This window comes from Fundulus heteroclitus, chromosome 12, assembly GCF_011125445.2.
Source record: "Fundulus heteroclitus isolate FHET01 chromosome 12, MU-UCD_Fhet_4.1, whole genome shotgun sequence".
NCBI lineage: Eukaryota > Metazoa > Chordata > Actinopteri > Cyprinodontiformes > Fundulidae > Fundulus > Fundulus heteroclitus.
In genome coordinates, this window is record NC_046372.1 from 18,939,671 (window position 1) to 18,961,522 (window position 21,852).

Consider the following 21,852-nt stretch of genomic DNA (forward strand, 5'->3'; position numbering starts at 1 on the left):
AAATTCCTATAAAGCAAAATTTTAACACTGTATTGTGTGAATTAAGTTTAACACTTTCTGCAAATAAATCTTAGTGTTAACTTTACACTGGATGTAATCTTTTGTGGAGTCACCCTATACATGCAAAGTAAAAATCACAAGTTTACACTAAATATCAAATTCAAGGTCTTTATTAACAGCAATCAAATACTGTATGTCAGGCTAAAATACTGTCTCATAGAAACATATTAAAAGAATACAATATTTAAAACATTGACCTTAAGTCAGCATGAAATGGCAATAAGGAACAACATACAAAGAGGAATCTGTCGTTCCATACTTGAGTTGTAAATCAAATGGTTTAAAGTAAACCAGCTCATCTATGTTCAACACCTTAAGAACCCTGTCTGGATGCACCCTGACCTTAAATGCATGGTAATGAGCATCAAAACACACAGTTTCCATCAGTTTTCCACATAGCAATACAGTGTCATCTTTCATAACAATAGTTTTGATCTTACAAAACACAGGCATCTCAAATGCAACCTCAGTGCAGATAATGAAGTCACGGCGGTACTCTGTACCATGATGTTTTATCCACTTTGCAGAAAACACGCTGGTAGACAATACAGCTCCAAATTTGGAAGCAATCTCTGAACCTTCTTTGAAATCATTTAGTGTCACCATCTTACCTGGTCCTAAGATTAATTTTTGCTTGCTAAAGGACTCCTGATACATTGCCATACAACTTTGGTGCTTTTTAGCCAATGTCTTGGTAACATTTTTAAAGCTTTTTTAATTGCTTCTTAAAAAAATTATGTTTAGCTTCATACCTCATGCACCACATGTGCAGAACTGGGCCAATGTTTCTTATAGTACGAGGGTAGTGTATCATGAAATGATGCTTTGGTAACAGATTGATTGTAGGAAATAACTGCTTGAAGAGCCGATGATGATCAATGATTAAATGTTTGAGATAAAAGGTCATTCCTTCAGAAAGGACAGGTGAAAATACAATGTTAACAATGTGCAGAAGCAATAGTAGAAGATGCCAGTGCTTGTCATCTGTGTCTATTAAATCACCAAAGAGCAAAGGCATATTACGTAGCAAGCACCAAGATTGTATGGCATTTAACCCCAAATCATTACTTCCATCAAACAACTTGACTCTAGGTGGACGGTTTCGCTGCTGATTGTAACCAAAGTCAAAGGATTGTATTCTACCAGCGAGTTGTTCAGCATCTAGGAAGTTTTCCTGAATGTAATGAAGGACAAGTTTGACTTCAAACTGAGCAACTCCCTCTAAAATATCATGCATTATATCTACAGAGAAGTTGTTGGCTGTGTTAAAATACTCAAGTGAATTTAGTGGACAAATGCGTTTGACACCATATATGTGTGGTAGTGTAGGATCTGTTTGTATTGTTTGACAGTGCTGTTTGTGCATCTCAACAGTTCTTAGTACAACTTTTGGATCATCCTCACAGAACACAGTTTGAAAACAATCTTTTTCAAGGAGACAGAAACGACAACAATATCGAGCCCCAAATGACTCCACAAAGCCAAACAGAGTATGCAACCCAAGATTATCACCGGTGACCTGAACTATGGTACCATGAATTTTTTCTTTAAACATATTCACCTTAAATCCCTCAGTCTCAAGTACTTTAAGATCCCTGACAAGTGGCTCAAGTATCAAATTAAAACCATAACGCTTGATGTCTTGAGCATGGAAAAGAGCACACAAATGAATATTCGTCAATGAAGAATTAAAGATTGGAGGAAAATTCCTTAATGTAAAGTACATCGCACCTAATTTGTGAATACCTTTTTTGGATCCCAAAGGATTTGCTGTTTCAAAGTCATCATAAAATAGTTGTATTTGCAAAGCATCTTTTTTTAAAGAGAAGAAGGGATTTTTTTTTAAATAGTTGCCATCTCTTAAGTCTGCATATACACCTTCCTTGGGTACATGCCTGGGCTTGAACAGATCCGAAAGTTGTGGGTTTTGAAAAATTGTCTTCAAGGTTTCTAAAATTGGAATATATGCAAATTTATCAGTTACAATGACCTGATCGTATGTCCCAGTTGTTTTGTTTCTTCTGCTGTCAAATCTTGTGCCAAGAACCTTTTCAACAGGTTCTACCATTCCCCACTTTTCTTTGAAGTGTTTATTTCTTTTAGTTTCAGAATTTAAGGATGTGAATGGGTTTTCCAACTTTTGGAAAGATTGCTCTATTTTGTTTTTAATTTCGATGTCCTGTGGAGATAAGCACTGTAGAGCTGCATCTTTAGCTTGACCATGAATCTCAAAACACACTTCTTCCATGGAGGAAACAAAACTATTTACAGAAGATTGACTTAATCCAGCTGCTTTGAGTTGTGCAACAGCAGAGGCACAGATATCTAGAGTGCTCCTATTGGAATATCTCAAAAGTTCAGATGTTGGGGCAGTCTCATCTACATTAGCTATCACCTCCTCTCCTACGCTGCTCAAATTAACAACAGTGTCTCCATCTTGGTCAATATACTCAGTGTGTTTGGTGTTTAAATGCTTCCTAAAACCAGAAAATGTACCAAACACACATCCACATCCAGTCTGAGCACATTTAAGCCTGAGATTTTTTCCAGGTAAGTAGCCATGAACTAATCTTAAATGCCTAACAAGCATATTTGAACTTTTTAACTCAGCCTGACAAACAAAACACTTCATTAGAGAAGAGAAACTTCAAACACTAACGAAGCAACCTCGCCCTAACTTCAGAGACACGAGGACTTTCCTTGACCTTGCCGACATCTATGTTGTACACTGTGGTTTGGATGAAAGTGTACATGTTGTGGAGCATGCTGTTATAAGATGTGCCAAAAACAAAATGAGCCTTAAACAGTTCATCAAAGGCACCAAGAGATGATGTTGACCTGCAAGGTATGGCATTCTTGTCAAGAATGATGAAGAACTGATGGATCGTGCTCTTCTTAACTCCAACAGCCAGGAGATAGGGTTGAGCTTGACTGGTGATGGCATCGAGATGCTCTTGAATGTTTGTTCCAGTCTGCAAATGCCAACACAGAATGATTACAGATAGACATTTGTAATAAACAAAACAAAAACAGGAAAAAAAATGTAGCTCTCTGGTACCCTTTCAAAAACCACTGTCTTATACCCTTAAGGACAAAGTTTGGTGGACCCCCTTTTTGGATGAAAACATCCCCAAAGGTACCAGAGGGTTAGACATATTAAGCACCAACTAGTTGCTGATTAGAATACAAATTAGCAGCTTATTGGTCGTCAATACTCATCATAAAGCACTATTTAAATGCCTTAGTGTGTGTGACCATATTCTGCAATTGTTAAACTATTATAAGTAGGGCTGGGCAAGCTAACGTGGTAATTTCCCTTTAATTCATTAGACTTTTAACGCGGATATTTACTTTATCATGCATTAACGCATGTTGCTCACATGCTTTTATTTTGTGAAAGTCTGTTGCTGCGGTGTAGGGGTTTGACTTGGCGATAATGCGCCAACTACCTGGCTGTCAGCCCAGCCTCTGTTTCAAACAGAAGAAGAACGCTGCCGGTTGTCATTGAACCAGGAAAGGAAAAAGGAAAACGTGGCTAAATCAAAGCCGACATGGGGAAGTCACAGAGCTTTTAAATTTCCATTTTTAGTTGAAAGTTCTTCCAGACAGCTACTGTAGACCTTTTTTGTGCTTCACGCTTTGGTATTGAACATAAAATGGTAATGCTGCTCCCTGCTGTTACCTCAGAAATTGCCTGTTTGTTAGGATTTTGTTGTTAAAAATGTTTTCCCCCCCATAAAGAGAATTTCCTGTCAGTGGCAATAAGCTTTAATTATTGGTATTTTTTTTATTTTACATGTTTAAGTTGAGATTAACACTAAATGTGTTACTGATAAGTGCTGATGTTAAGGGTTTACGCTACAAATCTTACAACAGTTTCTTTCATTTGGCAGCAGAACATGAAATGTGCTTTCTACACTACTTTTGAATTAATTCTTGGAGTTTGTGCATACAATGCGAATAATCATGATTAATAACACAAATTATGCAGTTAATTGTGATTAAAGATTTTAATCGTTGTCCAGCCCTAATTATAAGATTTTTCTCTCAATAACCTCCAAAAATACAAACCTTCTTGAAGACCACCAGATGCTTCTCTGCCTGGGATGCGGAAACCTTTCCTGGTCTCTTCCGACCCTGAGCAGAAGGTGGAATCAGGTGTAGCAGCAATAACACTGACGAAAGGTCACTGTCCCAACCTGTAACAACAATTGTGTGTTCAATTTCAATACCCATCAGTTATGCAGACCTTGTGGGAACCTAATTGGGACATGGCTCACACATTTTGACCACTCTAATGCTAAAGGTGGGGTGTCCCAAAAAGTGCAGGAAATTAGTTCACTTCTCACACCTCAGAATGGCAGAAATTGTGAGCCAAATATGCCACAAAGGAACATTCTATGAGACTGGTCTTTATAATCCAGTGAAATGCAAATGTTAGCTCTGCACTGGCAGTAGCATTTTCTTTTTTATATCCTCACAAGATATAAAAAAACTCACAACATAGGATTAACCCTTCAGTACTTTTGAAGTTTAGCTTAATATTTCCTCCTAAATTTATCACAGATCCAGCTTTAAGTATACTGTTAAGTAAATATTTAGATAATATTAAAATAATTACAATGAAATATCTCAAGTATATGAGTGCGAAAGAAGAACAAGAACAATCAGCTTACCAAAGTCAACTTCAGTGCCATTCTCGGGTGGATCAGCTGCCAACAAGAGTTCTTCAAGCTCACTTGTGGATGGAAGCTTTCTGCACTGTTGGATGATTTTTTTCTTGAACATGACCGGCCACCTCTCCAGAAGCTTGCTTGAGATACCCTCTCCAAACATCTGAATGAAATCCTGTTCAACCTGGGATGGGGGTAATGTTGGGTGACAATTTCAATTATCTGACGGGTAAAAAAAAAAAAAAAAAAAAAAAAAAAAAAAGTTAAAGGGTGATAGATAATTACCAAGCCTTTGATGTCTTTAAAACGTGGAAATTCGGACAGTATGTTGCTTGACTGCTGTGGGTCAAGGACCATGTTGCGGCGATGCTCAAACGTCAGTTTCATTTTCTTCTTGACGATGTCCTCATCCGCTGAATGTTTCATCAGTGAGATTGCTTCGTTGCACTCTTCTTCAGTTAGGGCAGTCTCTGGAACAAACTCGGACTCTCGTCTGACAGTTGGTCCTCCAGACACATCTTCAGAGGATCCTTTGGCTGATTCTACATAACATTGGGAAATACAGTATTATACATACAGATATCAAAAACATTTGTAAAAACCTGGGCAATTTTTAAAGAGGTAGTCTACACAAAAGTAGAAGCTAGATTCACAATTTATGATTATTCCTATGATTTCATACATTGAACATGGTTCAAAATGCATGTCTAGTCTTTTGAATCACCCAGAACTTGCCATGCCAGCCTATTAACAAAGTCAGAGGAATTAAAGGGTGTAGTTGGACCCAAAGAAAAAAATACTTAGAAGCATTGTGTGCAACAAATGCAGTAACCAATCCTGCTACTGTTTCAACAAGCCAAATTTAAGATTTTTAAGAACATAATGAATACAATGTAAGGCCCATTCCACAACCATACTGGAAAAAAAGTACAAAAGGCTTAAAGGAAATTTGGAGGCCAGGAATTACTTGCAAAGTATATATATATTTTTTTACAGCTCTTTCACATTGGAATACAAGATGCTTAACCTAACTAGAAAAAAACTGAACATTAATATATCAAGACCTTTCAAAACAGTATTCACTAATTTTATGAGATTTTAAAATAGTTTTAGACATTTTATGCCTTGAATTTAAAATGATTGGATTTTAGACATTTTAAGAGTTTTTAAAGCTGTGTTTCGTTCCATAAATTTTTCCATTACCTCCAAACGAGGATCGCCTATCTTTAGCAGTGCTTCTCTGAATAGTTTTAATCCTCCAGGCCAAGTACCCAGTTCCACTCTCCCCATCATAATAGTGCTCCTTGTAGGGTGAAAGGATAAACAAAAAAGAGAAAGACATTCATTAATAGCATATAGAAGTGAAACAACAGGGTCTAATATGATTCCAGTTTTCTCAACACAGCATTTAACCTTACTACAAGCATTATTGTTTGCAACTCACATAGCCATTCTTAGAGAATGGGTCACTGAGGTAGGGGAATAAGGACACTATTCCTCTGGCGTACATTTCTTTCACCTGCCTGGGTGGGGATGTACTGCAAAGTTGAAGAAGAAAGGAGTTTGCAGTTATATTAACTGGATTTCATTTTGATTTGAAATTAATCTCCAAGCTAAAACAAAAACACTGTTAGCAGATTACCCATTCTTTTCAGTCATGTCAGCTTGTTAACCATTTTCCGTCTGGTTTCATCTGTCAAGGACTTGGTTCGGCTGTATTCATTTATTATACGTTCCCCACCCGGTTTGTTGGTAAGAACTGATTCCACCAACTGGAAACACAACACAAAAGAATTCAACACATTAGGAATATGTCGCAACTGGTCATTTCCCCATTGTGAGACAATAAAGAGATTCTCTATTCTATGCTGCACCAAAAGAGCAAACACTGGAGAGAGAAACTCCCTCCAGACAGTGACAGGCTCAACAAGTTCTTCAAACCATGTAAATATTATAAAAACTCTTACATGCTTAGCTTCCGCATCCAGCCTCTGGCGTTTTCTGGAGGGACTATCAGGAATGATGTCTGTGTCCTCAGAGTCCCAAGAATTGAGGGATGATGGTTGGGACGCCTCAGGAGAGGCTACTTTTGAGACAGATTCTAATCATGAATTGAGAAATGGAAATAAATTAACCGGTCACTTCTAATAATCACAATCTTCATAAGACAACCCATCCTTTAAATAATATAGATTAGAGACAAACCTGAGTCATATTTGATGGTCAACACCCCAGTTGAGGGATTCATTACCACATCCTCAAAAACATCTTCATCCAACTCAGTCCCTGAACTGTCGACAACTTTCACACCTTCTGTTACAGCTGGGACACCAAACTTTGCAAATGCTACAAAATGGACACAACAGCTTGTAAAAACAGGAAAACCATTGATTATAACATTTCACTAATGCCTTAATCTTAACAACTTTTAAGGGTGTGACTAGAAAGGGAAACACAAAAGTTGTTGATCAATTCCAAAATCTAAGACCATATAATTTTCAATCATTCGGCAATAATATTATAGTATATCATTTTAAAACAGCTAAATCTAGTAATTATTAGCATTTAAAGCTCCTTGTGCAAATCTTAATTCCACAATATCAGTTTCTTACCTGCAACCAAAAATTCTTTAAGATTTGGCTCTGTTATTCTAACAAACTTTTGGACATCACCAAGTTTTGTTTTAAGCAGCATGTTCCCTGCAGAAAAAAAAAACAGTTAGCATAATTCATGGGTAAGGTTTGTGTGCTCATTATCGCAATAAAAAACTATATACACTGCATTCTCTCAAATTTGAGATACATTAGAATCTCATGCATTTCATCAGAACAGGCCAGAAGCTAGGCCACTTTTTATGAGGTGAATACTGTCCAATAAAGTATAATTATTACGTATAATTTAGTGTTGTCAAACGATATTAATTTTAATCGAGATTAATTGCTTATTTCAATATTCAACTCGAGAAAAATCGCAAATTAAACTCACATTTTATCTTTTTATGTCTTAAAGTGTAAAAGCCATTTTAGTATGGCTTTAGTATTTGGGCATTTTAGTATGCGATTTTGCAATAAATGACTGGAAAGAAAGAAGAAAAAAAAACATACTTGTACAAAAGAATTTGAATGAAAACATCCTGGTACCATAAAATATTAAAATCTGGCCAATAATGGCTAAATCATTAAGAACTCCCTGATATTTAAACAATGTGTAAACAAATGTATAAATAAATAAATATTTCATGCTGAAATATTTTGTTGCATTTTAACAAAAAGATAGAAATGGTATTAAGCATTTACATTTAAAATACTAATTTTACATGTTAGAGATAAAAAAAGACAAATTAATAAACATTATATGGTTTTTGGGTTGGGTTTCTGCAATGTTATTATTGTGTAAAAACTCATCTTTAGAACCAATCTCTGCCCGAAATGGTGATCTGCACCTCGTAATCTACTTTCAGCAGTTATCACCGGTCATTGTAACTGTAAACTGCAGAAAATATGGGCAGAGCTTCTCTTCCTGTCTTTACTCCCTCGGCTCCTTACCTGACTCCGCCAGATAGATTTGCTCCGCATATCCATCTGGAAACCTTCCGTTGAAGTAATTTTGGGAAGGGGCGAAAATACTGGTTAGCTGATTGGCCTATGTTGGTGATAGACGGGCCAAATAAACCAATCAGATTCCTCGTCGCTCTGTTACGAGCGACGACGAAAACACAACCACAAGCCAAGCTACTCTTGCTGCTGCAGGTAAAGGCTCGTTAGCTCAGCAGAGAAATACTATGTAATTCCGATAAAACTTGCTCGATAGCCACGCTAACGCTAGTTTCATCGGCTGAAGCCGCCATATTCTTTAGACTGAACTGTCGCACTTCCCGTTGCGTCACACCTCAACCCGCCTCAAAGCCAACGCTGATTGGACGTTCGTTTAGTGAACGGCTTCTTCAACGGAGGGTAGCCAGACTGATCTGCGAGTGAAACCTTGAAAGCTCGCGAGATCAGGATGGTCTCACGAGGCTACTCGGCTCCTACATCAGCTCCAGCGCGTTTTGAGGCGGAGGGATATATGACGAGCGCGCATCACCACTGCCGCTAGCTTGTTAGCTATCTGGACCGGGAAGCTTTTCTGACCGTTCTGAAATACGTATTTAAATAAATAAACAACCAAATTTCTATAAATACAACCGTACCCCCCCCCCCACACACACACACACACACACAGAGCCGTGAACCTTGCGTGTTAGGGTAAGCTATCATTAGCGGTAGCCATGAGACAAGGAGGGAAACTTTGAATCTCGATACAGACGATTAGTGTAATCTTATATATCTTTAGAAAATCCAAGCCATATTTCCAACACATTTAAAGTTCAAATAGAAAACCACATACTTATAGTTTCTCATTTTATAGTATGTACAAAATTAAAAACATCACAAGTGAAAAAAAAAAAAATTTCTAACTTTTTTTTTGTTTATAGCACAAAATAATTCACTGAAATAGCAGACAACGCAAAATTCCTCATTCAGTCACGTGACCCACGAGGAGCCGCTGTAGAATTCCGTGACGTCACACTAGTTAGGAGGTAGTCGGGAAGCGGTCATTTTACATAGCGTGTCAGTATTTTTTCACCTTTGCGATGGAGTTTGTATGTTTAAACGAGGACGAATACGAAGCGAGCCAACTTAATGTTAAAAACGAGGAGTGCTGTGTCCAGCCATATGCGTTTGAGCCGTTAGTTAGGCGTGAATTACGGGACAACACCGAGGAAAGTGGAGAAAGTAGGAGTAGCGATGATGACCACGCTAGTAGGGCCGACAACGTCGTCGTCCGACTCAGAATCTGCCAGTGAAGAGGATATTGGCGACCGTTCCCATCGACTGACAAATACTGACTGGTATGTTTTTTGATTCTACGATTTTTTTTTACTTTCGAGTAGTGACCCCTCTGAGAGTGATGTCGATTTAATTACTTTTATGTCTAATTAAATTCAAATTGATGCTAATGCTAAGCTACTTCTTTCGTGTTTTTGATTTGAATTTTTAAGCAACCTCGTACTGTAGGCATAGTAGACAAAAACTAACATTAGCCATTTGACCATTACTAATTCATATTTTTAGGTGGGTGATTATGAATCGGGATTGTTTATATTTTACAGGTGCAAATGTGGCAACTGTGTGATTATGCCCACAGTGGATGAATGCAAGTGCTGCACAGAAACGCACCTTGTTGATCAGGAAGTCGAGTCAGCTGGGCTGCAATGTATAACCTTACATGAAGGCTTTCAGGGAAACTGCCTCAACCAGTATGTCCTCAAGGCATCTTTTGTTGAATTTTTGGAGGGACATGGTCCTCTTGGAAATGATGAACCAGTAAACGAGTAAGTAGTTGAAAAATTGTTTATTGAAAATACATGTATTAGTGCTAAATTCTAGTCCTACACTGTATGCACCTGTGATGTAGTTATTTTACTGTAAATTAAATGCAGTTGTTTCTGCACCATAGGCCTATATATTTTATTTAGAAACAGCAAGAAACATTGAAATATAACTACATTGCTTTAGTAAAACACAAAAACAATCATTTACATGTACTTAGCAAACAAATATAACATCAATTGCATTCAGAACATATCACTTAAGTAGAGCCTATAGTTTAAAACAGCATTACAATAATTTTGAAATTTTATTACAGGTCTAAACACTTTTTGCATCATATTTTCTTTCTATTTTAGGATTTACAGGTACATTGCATATAGAAGAATGATCAGATGGATTTGGGGACGCATTGGAAAAGGAAATAGGAAAGTTCTTCCATCCTGTGCAGTAAATAAAATAAGAGAGACCTGGGAGTCAGCAGACTACACTGGTTTTAAATACCCAACTGTGTGAACCTCGACTTCCTAGTTGCCACAACTGTGAGTTTATCGACCTTGTCATATTGGTCTTTCACGTATTCAGGAGCAATTTGGGCTTCTAAATCTTGCCTTGCAACTTCATAAGAAGGTATGGCCTCCCGACGAGCCATTACTTCATCCAACAACTTATCAATGTATGCTGAAATAGAAACAATAAGCATTTCATGCATGAAAGTTGAAAAGCCAAGTGTGAAATTGAACATTATACCAAGTACACACCATAAGTACAAGGGACTTTAACTTGTTTGGCTACTGGTTCTCCTTTTTTTGCCTTTGGAAATGAGAGCTGCCACATTTCTTTTCCAGCTTTGTTCTTAGCCTGCTGTCTGTTGGAATTCTCATTGAAATGGAGAATGGCAAGCATCAATCTGTAACAGAAATTTTCATGATGAAATAATACTTGGAATTAGGATGACAATATGTCAGTTAAGTTATTATTCATTCAGGATTTAAGCAACCTACCTGGCATTCATACTGTGGTAGAAGAAGTGCAAGAACTTTGGTGCAAAGAAGCACACCACCTTGTGGTAGCTTTCAACACTTGACGTCTGCACATGAGGTGACAATTTACCAATGTCGGCAAGCAGAGTACGGTTAGTGACAATTGATTTCACCTCAACATGGGCCCTTGAACCTGCAGTGATTGTGAAGGAAGTATTATGAAAAGCCCTTAGGAGATTGACTTTTGAGAAAGCTGAAAATAATTTTTCACCTTCTGCAATCCACTCTCTGTCCTCTACCAACTCATCATGTGCACAGGTTGGAAAGTTCTCAAATGGGTGTTCGTGGATGTCTACAATGTGGTTCATCACCGACTTCCACTTGGCCACAACCAGCTCAGCATTTCCATCACTGCTTGCCCCACACCAATATACATGGTTGGAGATGCTGTGGATCCACGGTGAGATGGTGTGACATAACTTTTTCTTTGATGATGCGTCAAGCTTTTTTGTAATACCTGGAAGATGTAAATGTGTATTATATAATTATCCATATATAATATCCATATTTCTAACCTTACATAACTATATATATATATATATATATATATATATATATATATATATATATATATATATATATATATATATATATATATATATATATATATATCTTTGTAAACATTTACCTACTTTTTTTTGCCATGATTGATATAATTCAAGCCATTCTGCCTACCTTTTGCTATATGCCAGGCATCAAACCAGTGATTAATTGATGGATAAATCTCGCGCATAAACTTTTTAACACTGGAATGACGGTCTGTTGTCAAGTCAGTAACAGTGACTCCAGCATCTTCTAGGAATTGAAGTGACCTCTTTAGGCCTTCCAACTCCATTGCGTATGAGTTTTTCACTTCTGTACACTGAAAAAATGGTTAAGTATAATATTAGTTAATCTATAATCCTGTAATTGAGAGAGTACTCAATTAAAAACCACGCTAACATGACGTTCACTAAATCCAATATATATTGTTTGTTAAAGGCATACTATGCAACATTTTTCAGTTAATTAATGTGTTCCATACCGTTTTGGATGATTAAATGAGTCATTTCAGGTCGAACAAAGGTTTTCTCGGCCGCCCTGGGGGTCTGTGGGGGAAATACCGCACTTGCAATTGCAAGAGCTCACGGCCCGCACACACAGTAGTCTCGCTTTACGGTGAGAACTCCATGTGTTTTTGCCCTGCCATTCACTATATGCACGCGCGAAAGCAACAACAAAGAACCGCGTGTTAACGTCAAATAAACATGCAAGCATATCGAGTTTTATTATTATTGTTATTATTATTATTTTATTTTATTTTTTTAAGTTGGCGAGTCGCTACCGCGGGGGCCGAGGCTGCGGCTTGGCGAGGCGGTGGCGGTAGCGTCTCGCCAACATAAAAACATAATAATAATAATAATAATAATTAAATAAAACTGGCGAGGCCGCAGCTTGGCGAGGCAGCCGCCTCACCAAGATAGCGCTGCGGGAAGCTTGATGTTCATACCTTAACTGTGTTAGTCATTGTTTGTACTACTGTTTTTTCCACTTTTCGTTGCGTTCGCCTGTCTGCTAAGCTCAAAACAACCGCGCCTGGCTTGACGGAGGAACCAGAACAGCTGAGCATCTTTACGACAGTGCACTTTTACTTTCACCCTCTGGGGGGAGCCTCGCTGGAAAATCAACCCCGGTTGCATAGTATACCTTTAACTTTTGTGGACTCAGATGTTGGTTTACTCACAAAAACCATGGTATCAAATAAGAATCTGGGTATTTTAACAGCACAACCTTACCTGTACAAGCTGCATGTCCAACACTTTGGAGGTGTCCATGTCCATAAGGGAGTAGCTACCGTACTTGGCAGTGTGCCCTGGTGAGCAGCATCTGGCATCTCCACCTAATCTGACTTTGCTCTTTTTTTTGACATCACAGATGAGCAGCTCTTGCTTTTTGGACCAGAGACTATTCACAGCTGGAATAAGGTATGCCTTCTGTATGTTATAATAAGTACTGACGCAGAATGTTGAAATCCTCATAAATTTAAAACAATTGACTGCCTTCACAGTACTACATCCACTAAACATTATGGAAGCGGCTAGCTGTAAGTTGCCAAGTGGCATGGTGCCATGTGATGGCTGACTTTTCCAGGTCTTCACATGAGAGGGGTCAACACTACACTGTGATGTCAAGGTCACCATGGTGCCCGATACCTTTGTAGATATTATTTTGCAGGCATTCCCACATAAAAAACACAAGGCTAGGAGGGACTGAAGACACGATTCGAAGACTATGAACTTCCTCTCTCTCATAGGGGTGTGAGTATATTCTCTAAACAAAAAAAGATAAATACAAAATTTAATGATCACAATTTTAAATTAATCCATTGTGTTATTTGATGTTTTTACTTACTCATCGCTCATTTCCATTTCAAAATCTCGGTCAGAGTCTTCATCTTCCTCAGGAATGTAGTCTAAATCACCATCATCATCATCAGCAGCAGCAGCACTACTGTCGTCTGAAAAATCCACTTCCATTGAAGAACAGTTCTTTTCAACCGAGTTGCCGAGCTTAACCTGGCAGGAAAAATCCTTTGCTCTTGAAAGCAGGCTTTGGGTCCCACGATGACATTTGGCAACTGGAGTGACATGCCAGGATTTTGGAGTTTGACATGATTTAGTGCATTTCACAACTGTTTCAGTCTGTGACATTTTATTCTGAAAATTAATAAAAAATGAAATGTTTACAATTCTGAAAATAAGTTTTCAAAAGATCTTTGGGTCGGGATTTATAAAATTCTAATTCTCAAGTCTTTTGTAGAGAAAGTTAAGTTTTATGGAAGGAATTTTTAAATTTATATTGGACCCAGTCCTACATACCATTCCAGTTGACATTGTCTGTACACATGCATGGGTGGTCAGAGGTAGTTCAAAAGACACATTAGGCTTGGCATTCGTTGAGATGTCGGTTTCATAGCAAGCCTCTGCATCATCCGACGACTCCATTTGACATACACTTGCCTCATAAGCTTGTAGAGCACAGCTAACTGTCTGAAATATATGTAATGGAAGAGATTACAGTGGATAAAAAAAAAAAAAAAAAAAATATATATATATATATATACTTGCGCAAAGGATTTGGTTTTAAAAGTTTGTCTTTATTTGGCAGTGCCTACATGAATTGACATCTAATCTCTCTGTTTCTGTAGAACCTGTCCGTGGACCTCGAGCCCCAGAAGGCGGCCCTACAGTCCTTGACCAGCAATGTTACGTTCAAGAAAACTGGAGAACTGGAGGACAAAATAATAAAAATAAATCAGCTACTCCTGATTCTTCCCATAGTCCAAATAAACGGGTTACTCTTAATTGTGTTTGTGTGCATTTGTCACTGGGATGAACTAGCAACCTGCTAGCAACCCCCTCTTTCTCTCTAGCATGGAAAAGCAGGTGTAGAGACTTGATGGAAAGGTAAAGCTTCAACAAATACATACTTGCTAGCTATATTAATGTTAATATATTTAATTTTGATTTTTTTATATATATTTTTAATTTTAAAATTTATATATTTTAATGTTTACCTCAGCTCGTTGACGTTTTTCATAGGCCGACGTTCGACGTTTTTTCACCGTGTCCGTGGGCTCGGGGTGCCCCATTTTCAGGGTAGGAATGGCATCTGGTTTAAGCTGTAATTTTGATATATTGAATCCGATTGATGCTGCGAGATCAGGATTGACGACAAAAGAATCTGCCGTGAAGTGATCAGCACACAGTTTGCTGTATCGGCTTGGACGCCACAGATTGTCCGGTTGATGTCTGTCTAATCTATTTACTTTTCGGATCCAAATTTGAAGCAAAACCGGGTCCTTCGGATAATTAAACATTGCTTTTCCCGATCCAAAGCCATTTCTACAATTGGCAGCAGTACAATACACCATTGTAATGACTTTTTAACGATCCTTTTAGACTACTTAACAATGCGTGAAGTAGTGGTTTTTGATAGCCGCTTGAGGACGTTTGACTACCGTGACGTCACAGCTGTTTTCGTCACGTGACTGCTCTCGCCGGATTCTCGGATCCTGGAGGCGCGCAGCATACTGTGAAACTCTCTCGATTTTTATTACATGTAGCATTTTTAACGCGATTTCGACCAGCCACATAGATAAAAAAACGATAGTCTATCATCATACACAATAAAACTGCTCTAGGCGCACTCCTTTGTATTTGACCTTTAAACGACAATGTCTGTCAATACAACCTGCAATGATAAAGATAACATTGCTTCTTCATTACCTTTTTTTTTTTTTTTTAAACAGCACTAGTGGTTCGTTTTTTTTTTCCCCGCTCAGAATGAACTTTAGCTAGCTAGCTAGCCATCTCCCTACCTACCCCACCTACACAAGCAATACTCGCTATTTTACAATAATATTTTACACCTCAAAGTAATGCACAAGCAAACATCCAGGCTATAATGACAAAATTAACTTAACTTTTGATAGCTTGACTGCCATTTAATGTTAGGGTTAATTAGCCTGCTTATAATGCTACTTGCACGTGGACTCAGACATTAGACTTCTGAAATTCAGCATTTGAAGAACTAAAACCGGCCGAGGTTCACAGTTAACAATGATTTACAGAAATTCTAGAAATTCAGCGTCTGTTGAAAGGACAAATTATGCGTTTGATAGTGAATAAGAAAAAAAACTTACCGGAGTCGCTTGACATGAAGAATGAAGAAAATGGCTGGCTGAAATTTCTGTTGGACTGAGGAGGTGGGCGGAGCTTTCCAGAGTACGTTTCACACCGCCTATTTCAACAACGGATATTTTCACCAACACTGGGTGGTATCTTACTCCAGCTGTTGTTGCAATAACTCTGAAATAGTCAGTGTACTTTGACACTGCATATTTAACACTGTGGAATTTACTGTGAACGGGGAGAGAGATGTTACACCACAGTTTGGGATCTGGTGTTTGTGTTATGAAGATGGAAAATACACCGACGGCGACAGTAAGTCCATCTCGGTGAAGAAGAATCTCCAGAAGATCAGAGTCCAGCTGGACTATGACAGGGGGGAGGTGTCCTTCTACGACCCTGAAGACATGTCTCACATCTACACTTACAGAGACACTTTCACTGAGAAACTCTTCCCGTATTTCAGCGTGGGAGAAGCTGCTGATGCCAAAATGACAGAGATCAAAATACGTGAAGCAGATGATGGTGAGATCTGACACACATGTCTTCATGTTTCATTTTCTTTTACCGGATAGTTTTATTTCAGCAGGTTTTTAGAATATTTGCTATTTTTTTTTAAATCATCTATAATCTGGGTTTAAAAAACACTATTTTAGGATTTTTTAACGATGTGATAGAAACACAAAAACAAAAGCACCTTAAACGTATGGATCATGAAAGCTGCTTAAGCCAACATCTAGTGATGCAAAGGGAGCGATTTTTTATTTTTATTTTTTTATATTGACAAAACATTCATCTTACATTTCATCACATTTCGACATCATATCTGTCAAAAATGTTTTTAGGAACGTATTTGTCAGACTTTAACCGGCCAATAACAATTTCAGGTTTTCTTTGAAGTCTCAGCTTACTTTTAATCTTTTAAAACTGTACGTCCCTAAGGTCATGTGACCAAGGCATGCTGCTTGTGCAAAGCTAAAACCTACGAAGCTAAAGTCTAAAAGGGTCGAGGCTGCTCTTACCCTTTAGATTTAGGTTGGACTCTAAAACTCAGCCTTTTATTATTACATTTGTTTAACTGTGGATGCTTCATGTTTTTAGTTTTCTCCTGTACAGCACATTGTGGTATAATGCGTCTTAAAATGTGCCATATAAATAAAGATTTACTTCCTTAACTTTACTTCCCCACGGATTCCAGTCTTGGGCAATTCTGATTTTTTTTCTTTCTTCCAAGAACCGAAAATACAGAACATGATTATTTTTGCTTCAGCAAGAAAACATGGAGCGTGCTGTGCTTTTAAAATGCCTTTTTTATGCCACTTAACTGTTCTGCCACTGGATGTAAGGCAGGCCTCTTCTCTTTCAGAGTTCAAGACTTTTCTTAAAATACATGTTTGCGGAAACCTTTTGCACATCTATTTTTATTTTTTTTATTTTTTTTACTATTTTCAATTATCTTGTTTGTCTATTTTAACTTGTCTGTGTTTTCTTTGTCTATTTTTATTTTAGTTATTTTCAGTTTTATGTGTACAACACTTTGTTTACTTTTGTTCTTGTAAAGTGCTTTATGAATAAATATGGTTAAATGTTGAAGGTCACCTAAATATTTCTTTATATAACAACGCTAGCCTGAGTAAATACCAAAAGCTGTTATTAAATGATTGTTTCATTAAGTCAGTAGTTAAAGCTAAACAAACCTGGCCCCATGTGAATAAAGTAACTTCTCCCTATTAACCGTAATATTTCAGGAAAGCTGACTAAAGGTTCGCCTGCTTTTCCCTTTTTGCATTCATGACAGGTTTTCAGACCAAAACCACAGCTGGCGGAAAGGACAAAGACCCACTGAAGTATTTATAAAAACTAACACAGAGTTTATAAAACAAAATCATCATTAATCACCTTTAAACATGATGGTGGCAGTGTGATGGTCAGGGACCGCCTTGCTGCTTCAGGAAATTTACACTTTGCTGTAAATGATGGAAACCTGAATTCTGCTTATTAGCAGAAAGTCCTATGGATCAGTTTCCTGCCGTTAAGCCTTAGTGGATCTGAGATTATGCAGCAGGGCAGTAATTAAAAGCACAAGTCCACCTATAAATGGCTGAAATAAAGGCTTTAGAGTGAGTCTGGTCTGAAATCCGATTGATATATCGCCATTATTTTTTTAATTAACCATCATTTATTTTAAATGTTTTCTGATAGTTGTTGCTATACAGGGTGGAAAAAATGTGTTCTTTGGTTTGGGGGGGGATTACTTTTTGACAAAGGTCCAGAATGGTTTGGATTGCTGTTTTATTCTAACTCTGTGTCTTTGCCTGATGTTCAAATGTGTTTTTCAATAATTTAAGTGTGACAGAAAAGCAGAAGTATTAGACATCCCTGACAAAGAAATGACTTTTTTTTACAGCACTGCATCAACAATGTTCCAATGCATTTTATACATTAGTTTTTTCATTTCAGATCGTGTTTTATTGTGTAGAATAAACAAATATCGTAGTTCAGATATTTAGATATTTTGTTATACTGATTAACGTGCTGTGTACATATAGTTCTCTTCATAAAACTTTTTAAAAGAGCATATTTCTACGTATTTTCATATTTTTATATCATAAATGTTCAAAATCTCAAACGTTATTTTTAGAAGAACATTTCTTCCTTTGATATGTTTCCTATGTAGCTGTATTTCTTTATTCCTCTTTGGCTTATATGTTTAAAGCCTTCGTGCTTTTTTGGAATGATTGTAGAGAAAGATTTAATAAATATTAACTAGATTTAGAGCGACATGTTGTCTCAGTGTGTATTTATTCTATATGCTGCTAGTAATAAGCGTCTACCCCGCAGTTTGTTGGTTTTTACAGACACAAGCAGACACTGAAGTTTCTATTTAAACTGCCGTTTTATTGATAACACCTTAACACATTTCCTTTGAAGTTAGAGAAACACGTGTAGCACGTAAGAGAACAGAGCAATAATCTGAGAGAACCAGAGAGCTAGAGGATTAATATTATACAGAAGAAAGTCCGGCCGACAAAAAAAAAAAAAAAGGTAGACACAGGGATACTAGAAAGAGCCGGCTGCGGAGAAATGATCGAAGAAGGCTGGGAAACAGAGGGAGCGGGAGAAAGAGAGAAAGATTCCCTAGGAGGAGAAACCGGATCAGGGATGTCAGAGCAGCTGGACTCTGCTGGAGGAAGAAGACGGCAGAAGTTCAGAGTGAACGTCGGCGGCTTCACTTCATCTCACTGACGCTTCGGTTGACAGGAGAGCAGCAGAGCTCACCCCGATCAGTAAAAAAAAAAAAAAACTCATCTGAATTTAGAAGGTCTAAAATACTGTTGTAGCTTTAATGAATTGGATTGTCTCTCTGATCCAGCGTCTGGACTTGAAGCCTATTTCTGTAAAAGCTAAAATAAAATCTGTGCTTCATGTGTCACGACTGCTCCTCCCCTCCAGGAGACAACCGCCGCACTGACAACCCAGAGAACCCAGAGAAAAGGCATGCAAAAGTATCATCAACACGTCATCATCATCATCATCGACTTCATCATGGTCATCCTCAGTGCCACAGTCATGAATAGAATAATCCTTACCATATTAATCATCTTCATTATATCATCTGGAGACAAAAATAGTTATATGCACTTAAAAAGCTCAGAAAATAGAGACAGGTCGAGTTTACCAGCATTCAGTAGAAAAATGAGAACCCAAATAAAAACACCAAAAAAAACCCAAAAAGTGTCCTTTCGACTGTCATGCACGAAGATGAAAGCTACGCTGCCAGTAGCAGTGCTGTAATACTGTGAACTCCCTCGTTTTAAATATGAATCTTATTACAAGGCTAGAAACACACTAAGAGGAACAGAGGAACATCACCTTTGTACTGTACATGCTGCTATTTCTTCTTTTCTTTTCTTTTCTTTTTTTGTGTCTGGAGACAGGGTTGGACAGTGACCTCTTTGTATTAAAATGTGTTCAAGTAGACAATGCAAACTCTCAGTGGTGAGAAAAAGGCTTCATCCGACAAAGTTCACCATCTTATAAAGAAAGTGTTGATGAAGCGTTAGAGGGACGGTTCACACACACACAAAACAAAAAAAACACGCCGTATAATATGAGTCTTAAAGTGTCCCACGTAAAACAGCTGAAAAACACGATGGGAGTCCGACTGTACTTCAATAAGAAAAATAAATCATTACATTATTACCTAAAGGTGCCTTTTAGTTATTATGACTTGAAAACAAATGCATTGGCTTTTTTTTTTAAATAGTCTGTTGAATATGTTGGTAATAAAAATACGTTTTGATTAGGAAAATACCAAATATCTCAATTATTTTGTCATTATTTGCTGAAACACCTGAAATTATTAAACAAATTGATATGATTTTGGCATTAACTTTTAATTAACGGACTTTGCATCCAAATATCTAACTCACTGCATGTTGGCCAAATTAGGCGCGCTATCCCTTTAAGAACAGGTTTAACACGGAGCACATTTTCCTTTTTGAGCAACAGCAGACAGTACTTGCACAGTTGTACGAGTTGTACAATCGTAAAACAATTTAATAAGAAAAACAAAAAAACAACAGAACAAAACACATTAAAAACATCTATTAAAATAAATAAATAAATACTCAACATAAATAAAAACCTGAGGACTGTTCACCAAACCGACTGCTGGGTCTCTCTGAAGTTCCTGCTCAGACCGAGCGGCGAGACAAAAAAACGCGAAGGCAGCCGACGGTGGACGGAGAACGGCGGAGCTGATCGCGAGTCGAGCCTCCAATCAAACAAGTAATCAGTTTTCAGTGCTGCAGAGTCCGTCTGTTCGGCCCCTGCTGCCTCTGGCACGAGCACTTTATGTTGTCAAAAGGCTAATAACACTGTACACAAACCAAACACAATGAAGTAAAAGCATAAAAAAAACAACAAAGCATAAAAAACAAGTCCTGGGGAGGTTTGAAGGCCCTCTCTTTCAATTTCTCACAAACGCCTCCAGAACTTCTCCCCAGGCTTTTAAAAAGAAAGCTTTAAATCTACAAGCACATACGAATATATTGCACGCCGTATTAAAAGGTCGACGGGACTGAAGCACCGAGCAAACGACAGCCTTCATGATTCCTCACTGCTGCAGGTTGGAGTTTTAGTTTGTGGATGTGCTTCACATGGAAAACGCAGTCGGCTCTACATGAAAAGGTCACCGATCGGAAAAGGATCCGTCACTCGGAGCTTAAGCCTTCCTTTGTCACTTTCTGTTAAAGAAAAGTGAACCTGCTGTTGGCTTCTAGGCAGCAGCGCCGATGCAGCGGGGTTAAAAATAACTCGGCCCGTTTTAAGAGGGAGCGCCGAGCTTCAAGCGCGGGGGGGGGGGGGGGTTCATCGGTCTCCAGGCAACAGCAGGAGACACCGGCGGAGCATCGCCGTGCGATCGGAAAACACAAAGAGCCCCGAGTGGGATGAGTCACTGAGCTCCAGGTCCGACTCTTTAATCTAGAAGCATTTTTAGGATCGTAAAATAACTAAAATCAGCTCTTCTTGTGCATTTTTAAAACCCTGCTTTAGGTTTTGCAGCTGTGAGCGGCTGTAAGACACGGATCGGAGCTTTTGATTGAGTGCAGGTCAGAACCAGGCGGGGAGGAAAGTTTTCTTCCTCAGACTTCAGCAAAGACTCTCTTCCTGCCACCAACAGGTTCCTCTGATTGGGCTCGGTTACCTGAAATTAACCGTGAACGCTACGTCTCTACCTTAAACGACCACGCTTCACATCATGTCAGCTCACCAACTTTCATCGGTTCAGATCTGAACGGTTCTTTTTCCCGCCTCACTTATTACAAACAACCTAGTGGGACTTTTAGGAACATGTTAGGATTTTCTCCAACACCCACATGGTGTCAAAACCATAAATCCAGCTTGAACAGATTCCTACTGGAAACCTTTCAATGAGCGGCGCTGAAGGTTTTACAGGTTCTCCACCTCGTCTCAGTTATAATGATCAATTCCAGCTGGTAGTTTCTCTTTGCTGGAATAAAAATAATTTGTT

General features: G+C 38.1%; 3 protein-coding genes and 1 long non-coding RNA gene across 11 annotated transcripts in view; 2 read left to right on the top strand and 2 right to left on the bottom strand.

The window, feature by feature from the left end:
* The window catches only part of LOC105920518 (nuclear factor 7, brain-like), a 24,770-nt gene extending 7,491 nt beyond the window's left edge, over window positions 1-17,279 (top strand). For both annotated transcript variants that reach the window (XM_036144133.1, XM_036144134.1), the window contains one exon: window positions 16,054-17,279. In XM_036144133.1, the coding sequence (XP_036000026.1) occupies window positions 16,054-16,351 (298 nt within the window). In that variant the 3' untranslated portion in view covers window positions 16,352-17,279. The remainder of the gene's footprint in view (window positions 1-16,053) is intronic.
* On the bottom strand, window positions 155-6,393 carry LOC118564856. 2 transcript variants are annotated; one of them, XM_036144138.1, is made up of 7 exons: window positions 6,376-6,393; window positions 6,178-6,271; window positions 5,937-6,036; window positions 5,019-5,275; window positions 4,737-4,917; window positions 4,132-4,259; window positions 155-3,032 (listed from the first exon to the last, which is right to left on the bottom strand). In XM_036144138.1, the coding sequence occupies exons 1-7, from the start codon at window positions 6,390-6,392 to the stop codon at window positions 2,715-2,717; spliced, it is 1,095 nt and encodes a 364-aa protein (XP_036000031.1). In that variant the 5' UTR covers window position 6,393; the 3' UTR covers window positions 155-2,714. The 2 variants fall into 2 exon arrangements, with proteins under 2 accessions (XP_036000031.1, XP_036000032.1); XM_036144139.1 differs by having other exon boundaries at window positions 2,926-3,032; window positions 4,132-4,197.
* LOC118564857 lies at window positions 9,202-14,489 on the top strand. Of its 5 annotated transcripts, none has more exons than XR_004932072.1 (6): window positions 9,202-9,624; window positions 9,886-10,107; window positions 10,462-10,644; window positions 11,404-11,553; window positions 13,060-13,109; window positions 13,193-14,489. It is a non-coding gene; the product is annotated as an uncharacterized LOC118564857 (long non-coding RNA). The 5 variants fall into 5 exon arrangements; XR_004932071.1 differs by having other exon boundaries at window positions 11,404-11,545; window positions 13,060-13,442; window positions 14,333-14,489; XR_004932070.1 differs by having other exon boundaries at window positions 9,203-9,624; window positions 11,404-11,545.
* Window positions 10,816-13,456, bottom strand: LOC118564855. Of its 2 annotated transcripts, XM_036144137.1 has the most exons (5): window positions 12,921-13,456; window positions 11,821-12,007; window positions 11,357-11,602; window positions 11,107-11,278; window positions 10,822-11,012 (listed from the first exon to the last, which is right to left on the bottom strand). In XM_036144137.1, exons 1-5 carry the CDS (start codon window positions 13,434-13,436, stop codon window positions 10,847-10,849), a joined length of 1,287 nt encoding a protein of 428 aa, XP_036000030.1. In that variant the 5' UTR covers window positions 13,437-13,456; the 3' UTR covers window positions 10,822-10,846. The 2 variants fall into 2 exon arrangements, with proteins under 2 accessions (XP_036000029.1, XP_036000030.1); XM_036144136.1 differs by having other exon boundaries at window positions 10,816-11,012; window positions 11,107-11,602.
* Window positions 17,280-21,852: the final 4,573 nt, after the last annotated feature.

Bases quoted from the DNA above. Each gene is read 5' to 3' on its own strand.
- LOC118564855 (XM_036144136.1), bottom strand. From the start codon at position 13,436: ATGAGAGAGAGGAAGTTCATAGTCTTCGAATCGTGTCTTCAGTCCCTC. The intron at 12,008-12,920 runs GTAAGGTTGTGC...CCATTTTTTCAG, and splicing joins TGGACATGCAGCTTGTACAG to TGTACAGAAGTGAAAAACTC. The intron at 11,603-11,820 runs GTAGGCAGAATG...TACATCTTCCAG, and splicing joins TGCCTGGCATATAGCAAAAG to GTATTACAAAAAAGCTTGAC.
- LOC118564856 (XM_036144138.1), bottom strand. The intron at 5,276-5,936 runs GTAATGGAAAAA...AATGTTATGTAG, and splicing joins TAGGCGATCCTCGTTTGGAG to AATCAGCCAAAGGATCCTCT. The intron at 4,260-4,736 runs GTAAGCTGATTG...TTGTTGTTACAG, and splicing joins TGGCACTGAAGTTGACTTTG to GTTGGGACAGTGACCTTTCG.